The following is a 6,638-nucleotide window of genomic DNA, read 5'->3' as shown; positions in this document are numbered from 1 at the left end:
TTATATATAGATAGATAAAATATTTCAATCCGAGTCTGCTTTTGCTTTCTGTTCGCTTGGTTCTTATCCTTGGTTTCAGCCTTCATTTTAGATGGGCCATTAGTTCCTGCTCATTTACCCTGGGCTCTTTCATTAGGCTGGCAACCACAGTGGGGACCCGATGCATTTGCAAGGACCAGCCCCTGGGTGCTGGGCTGTGGGTGGTGAGCTTCTACACTGAATGACAGACGTCCTCCTGGAAATCTTGCTGCTTGGAAACAAGTCAACAGACCATGGACGCAAGAGCTTCTAACCTTGCTTGGGTCATCTGTACAGAGTAACAGCAGGGCACCGTCGGCTTTTGAAGTGTCGCAACTCTTTTTTTGTTTTCCTGAGCAGACCCCTGGCCCAGCTGCCTCAATAAACAAGCTTGCTGCTGGCTGTAAAGTATATCATTTGACTTTTTACCTAGGGCAACTACTCATGTATCATGGAGGAAGACATAATTAAGTACAAGGAATGTTGGTTGACCTGGGTGATTAACAGGTGCAGCCTAATGGCCTTCGTTCAACTGAAAATCTCAGAGCCATGAAGGCCTCATAAGGATGGAGCTCTGGTGTTCACCAGCTAGTCCCCCATCTGCCTTGTTACTGAGAGCTGGGGATTTGCCTGGAAATATATCCTGCTGATTTCTGAAGTCCAGTACTTTTGAGAGCTGGCACTGGAGCTCTACCAGCTAAGGACAGATCTATCAAAAAATGCTCTCCCCAAGTGGTGCAGGTGGGAAGACACTGGTACAAGAAGCAACGAAAGCCTATGCAGACAATGGCACATGAAGATGTGAACTTCTAAAAAATATCAAGCCAAATCCTCAGTTACACCTGAATAATTCCAATTGATTAAATGAGTGTGTGCTCACGTAGATGAGAGCAAAATTTGGCCAAGGATGTTGAATTTTCAGTATATCCACTGAAATACTTCAGATGGTTCGTCAAGCTGGGGCCGACTCTTCTGAAACAGCACTTTGGCCATTTCTTTCCGGCTGGCCCTTCAAGCTCTCTTATCCCTTAATCGCACAAATTGCGCCAATCGCATGAAGAATTTAAGCGACTGCAATAGGCCAACATGCATATAAGAGGATGGTGTGCCAGTATTGGGTCCTGGGAGAATGAAATGTTAAACACAGGAGACACGAGTCAGAAAAGCGAGTAGGAATTTTGGGTGCCCATTGGAGACATCTAAAAAGGGTGTGTTTATTAGACCGAGGCCCAGAATTAAGGTTCACATCATCGCCCAGCCTGCAGCATTCATAGCTACCTGAAAACCAAGCTTATTAAAAGCACCTTGAGTTGGACACACAAAAGCCAAAGTCTATGCAATTCAATCTATGCAGTTAAAAGAAATAATAGGCCTAAATAACAGCCCCATTGCGGCCACAAATTTTGATGCTGATTTAAACAGGAACAGAACAGAGTCCAATGCGCACTGGTGTGTCAGCACTCCCATAAGTCAGCACTTTCTGGTAAGTAATTTTGGGTATAAATGTGAAAGGATTCTGCATAACGTTCGGGGGATTAGCAATAAATTATTCCTGCAGATGTCTTCTCCCTGAAATAAACTATATATTTATATATGTATAACTATATATATAGTTATATATATAGACTCACATCTGCTGAGTGAAGTCAGTCTCTTTCACCTTCATCACAGTGTCAATAAAGGGGCTGTGCCCTTTCAGGCTCAGCGTTGGGGCGCTATTTCACTAACTCCAATTTACACAAATTTATAAATTGTCTGATTACGCAAATAATGGTTCGGTTCTTACCATCACCGCTCAAGGAAAACCCAGGATTAGCATCCTTTGCAGAAAGATGCCAGGTTGCCCTTAGGGTTTGTAACAGTTGAAGTAAATCTCTCTCTGGTTATCAGTGATACACAACTTCACAGGGCGAATTTCACTGAGCAGCTCATCACAGCCCAGCAGATAAACTGCACACGCTTTATCAGTGCTTCCATATACTTTATTTTAAAATGGTAATGATAAATCTATTCACGAAGCAAGGAGGTCAAATATTCAGCAGCATTGACAAACACACCCACAAACTTTGCAGGTGCATTCATTTGCCCATGAAAAATCCTCCATTTTTGCTTGTAGGAAAATAGGGGCTACTGCTAAGTTGCTCACACAGTATCAGCTTGCATGCGAGCATCAGTTTGCAAAGGAACGTGCCTGTGGTTTGTGTCAGTGCATTTCATAGCACTGACACGGAGAGACTCCAGTTGCATTGCGCTGCACAGATTAAAACATTTCCTGGTTGCTACCATTGATAAGCACTCACCGGTTTAAGATAAGCGACGTTACTCTGACGGATGTCATTTAATAGCTGATCTCTCGGGCTTACTTCCACCAGAGGAGGTGGTCTGCTTCTCGGAACCGGTTTAAGCGTCTTGATCACGTCTTTGAGATTGGTTTTTTCAGGGGGCTCCACATATTGCTTCACAGAGGGTTTGCGCTGGATCTTCTTCAGCTTAATGACTCGGAAGGAGGACGTCTCCGTCTGTGGTTCAGGGGCTGGCTTTCTTGTGTGTCGTTCTTCGTTTCTTTTGCTAATAGGCATGGGTTGGGGAACAGGAGGTTTGGGGGCAAGTATTGGCTCCTGGATCCTCGGATCGGGGATTGGCCCTCCTAGCATTTCCCACATCCCAGGAGGCAGCCCAAATCCATTTTCTAACATGCTGATCAACTCCCTCTGCTCTTTTAATTGCTGCTGTTTCTGCTCCTCTTGTCTTTTTTGTCTTTGTTTGTCAAGATTTCTACTGAGCAGGTTGGTCACAACCATCCTGGGGCCGGGAACTTCAAAATGATAGCCTATCTTCAGCAGGGTAGGGTTGGCTTTCAAAAGCCTGGCGATCTCCATTTCTGCTTGATGGCCCAGCATGTTCCTCTGGTTGTGAAAACGCAGCTCAGTCAGCCTCTCGTTAAACTGCAGGCATCGCATGATGGCGATGATGCCTTTGCCCGTGAGAAAATTAGAATCAATATTTAGGGTCGTGATGCTCCGGTTTTCACGCAACATGTTGGCCAGAGCAAACGCGACGGTGTCATCCGCGCCCACGTTGGCTAAGCTAAATGTTTTGACGTGCTTGTTTTTTTTCATGGCATTGACAAAATCTATCAGCATTTCCTTTGGGATGTTTTCAATGTTGTTCAGGTTGAGTTCTGTGATATCGGGATTGTTTTTCCGGATGTTCTCCAAACTCGCTTCTAAATTGGTTTGATTCCCTGAAGGCCTTGCACTTAGCTTAATGAAGCTAGTGTCCAGAGCCAACTTTTTAGGAAGATTTAACTTTGATATTTTCTTCTCGTTTTCTTCTTGCTTCTCTGAAGTTTCCCCTGAGTCTGTACCTGGTTTTTTCTCTGTCATCTGTTCACTATTGCTATTTTGATCTCCATGTAGCTCCTTCGTTCCTGATTCTTCTTCCTCCTCTTCCTCCTCCTCTTCCTCCTCCTCTTCCCCTTCATCCTCCTCCTCTTCCTCCTCCTCTTCCTCCTCTTGTTCTGTCTCCTCGTTGTTTCGGACTTCATTTGTTTCTTCTGCTTGTTGTGCTGAATAAGACTTTCCCAGTTGCTCATTTCTGTAATATCTTTCTCTTCCATCTGCTTCTGTAGCATCTCCTGGCAGTTCCTCCTTAGTGATATCCTCTGTATCATCAGTATTTTCTTCAAATTTGTCTGCAGTGTTTCGCTAAGGAAGACAAAATATGAATTGTTGAAATCATTTTAAATGGCTTTCTTACAATAATTATACACTAAAATAAAATATAGCAGATGGGTTTAATGTATCAATATTTTTTTCCAGTTTCATAGTAGAAGATTTAAAAATAAATTGGGTTATAGATCCAGCATGAGACCAACATGATTCCTTACCCTCAGTCGTATTATACAGAAACTTCCGTATGTACAGAAGTGTCTATATATGCCCAGGGACACCAACAGTTACAAACACATATGCTTAGTGATACCTTGCAGATCCTAGATATTCAAAGTCTATTCACTAGCTTTCAACCAGGCTCCAGTTTTCTGTACTGTGAGAGCGCACGTTCTGCTATTCTCATAGTTTTCGTGCAACAAAACTTTGGAAGCAAATATTTAGCTATCAGCTCCATGGCTTAGACTAATGAAGACTGAAGAGGAGACAGTATAATATTGGGCACCAATAGCTCTACCCAAGAGAGCAAGCCTTTGGAGTGGGGGAAGCTGTTGAAAAGAAAGGGCTGTACTGAAGACACAGATGAATATTACTGATCATTTGAGGTGGGAAGGTGGCCTCCAAGCACCACTTGATGCTGTGGTGTGCTGTAAAAGACTGCTTTTACCAACAGTAGTAGGAATATGTTTCAAGAGGAGAAATCACCACTTCCTCTAAAGCCTCATTTTGCATGACAGATTCCTATTTTAATTCCTCTTTGTGGAAGGCAAGGAGGAGATTTTACCACTCATCATCCCTTGCACTTGGTCGGCAGCTTGATGCCAGGCTGCCGCTGAGCAGAATAGCTCACCAAGATGAATTTTCATTTCTACCTAGGAAAACTTTAAAAAACCTTGCAATCTCCTATGCCGGATGAAGGGTCTTTGTGCCCGAAAGCTTGCAAATAAATATTTTTTTTTGGTGCAAATATCTAGTTGGTCTAATACAAGGTATCACCTCTGCCACGAGTTTTGATTCCTTTTGCCACTAGACCAATACCTGGATACCTCACCATGATGTCTGTATTCAACAGCAGGGGTTCCCATGCAGTGCCTCCAGAGCTGATGTGCTGATAAGAATCAGGCTTTTCAAGGGAACCGAAAAAAGGGGTGTGAGTCAGGTGGGGATTTTGCACTCTCAAAATCTGGACCAAGGCTTGGGTGCTGCATAACTGCATTTCTCATTTGCAACAGCAGAGGTTGCTATCTGTCAAGTTGTGAAGCAACCATAACAACAACAATAATAATAAGAGAAGGGGAGGCAAAAAAAAAAAAAAATCAGATTAGAAATAAGGTGTACATTGGTAACAGCAATGGTAGAAAGCTACTGGGGCGACTCACCAATGACTGTTGTGAAGTCTCTATTACTGAGGATTTATAAAGGTTAGCTGTTTCTCAAAGAGTAACACCCCCGTTGAAACAGGAGTGAATTCAGGGAAGTCCTATGGCCTGGCTTACGTAGGAGCAGAACCGCCGCAATGGTCGCTCGCGCCCTTAAAATCTATGAATGAAGTAAAGGAAGCTGAACTTGATTTAAATTGCTTTGCCGTATAATGTAATACCTCAGTGAGTGAATGGGAATTACCTGGAAATAGAATTAGGAACAAAGGAAACTGCTCCAAAAGCTGTGAGAGTTGAAATGCAGATCCATGCCTTGCCAGTCAGGCCCATTTCTACCTTGTTTTACCATGGGGCTAAAGAAACACCCCCCCACCGGCCTTTAAATTTCCAAAGTAAATGAGAGAAGCATGAACTTTATTAAAGGATCTTGTTAGGAGCCAACGGACAAGAAACACTGCTGCTTTCATCCCTAGAGTTACTGGGTCACTAAAATGTCGCTGAAATTCAGGGATGTACTGCACTGCCGCACACGAGAATATAACCACCGCACAGATGGCAGGACCAATGTCGCAAAATCACAGAGTGACCTATGAATCATAGGAAGTTAGGGTTGAAGAGACCTTAGGAAGTCACATCTAGTCCAACCACTTACTCAAAGCAGGACCAGCCCCAACTAGGTCATCCCAGCCAAAGCGTTGTCTAGCTGGGTTTTGAAAACCTCCAAGGATGGAGGGTCCACCACCTGTCTGGGTAACTTGTTCCACTGCTTTACTATCCTCTTCACGATTAAATTCTTCCTAATATCTAACCTAAACTTCCCTTGCTGCAACTTGAGCCCATTGCTCCTTGTTCTGTCAGCTGTCACCACCCAAAACAGTCCGGCTCTAGCCTCTTTTGAACCCCTTTTCAGGTGGTTGAAGGCTGCTGTTAAATCCCCTCTCAGTCTCCTCTTCTTTAAACTAAATAAGCCCAGTTCCCTTAGCTCTTCCTCATAAGACACATGCCCCATCCTTTAAAACTTGGGCAAGTCTGAGTCCTGATGTATTTACTCAGGCACAACTCCTGTGTTATTCGGCTCTACCCTATGGGGGTTTGGCCAGCATAAGACCCGCACTGAAAAGGGGCTTCAGTACTATGTTGAATAGGGTTGTACTGCTAAATTAAGGTCTGTGTAGAAAGACCTGGCTACACCCTGAACTGGGTAAATGAGTGTGGGTCAATTAACTTTGTTGATCTATACAATGAGGATTTAGCTCGTTAGATCTAGGAGTCACTCATTAGCAAGCGTTACTCAAGAGTCCAAAAGACAGAAGTTTTTGAGCGTGCCATTACATGTTATTAGCTATTTAGTTTTTCTTTTTCAGTTCATTACTTTTCTAAATTCTTTTGAATTGCGGTCAGGGTACTAGAACGCGGGTTATTGAATGTTTGTTCTGAAAAGTACAAAGCTCGAGTTACATTTTCTAAGGGGCTCTGTCTGACATGGTGATTTTTCACTCCCGTGAAACCAAAAAGGTCACAATCACAGAAAACTACAGCTGAAGGGGACCTCAGGAGATCATCTAGTCCA

At 43.5% G+C, this 6,638-nt stretch overlaps 1 protein-coding gene across 1 annotated transcript in view; it reads right to left on the bottom strand.

Annotated features, from left to right (window-relative positions):
• The window catches only part of LMOD3 (leiomodin 3), a 9,122-nt gene that overhangs the window by 1,684 nt on the left and 800 nt on the right, over positions 1–6,638 (bottom strand). Inside the window, exon 2 of the mRNA XM_019536672.1 lies at positions 2,319–3,725. Within this exon, the coding sequence (XP_019392217.1) occupies positions 2,319–3,725 (1,407 nt within the window). The remainder of the gene's footprint in view (positions 1–2,318; positions 3,726–6,638) is intronic.

Source organism: Crocodylus porosus, unplaced genomic scaffold (assembly GCF_001723895.1).
Source record: "Crocodylus porosus isolate Cpor-Errol unplaced genomic scaffold, CroPor_comp1, whole genome shotgun sequence".
Classification (NCBI taxonomy): domain Eukaryota; kingdom Metazoa; phylum Chordata; order Crocodylia; family Crocodylidae; genus Crocodylus; species Crocodylus porosus.
The sequence above is the reverse complement of the archived record's forward strand: the minus strand, read 5'-3'. Positions and strand labels throughout refer to the sequence as shown.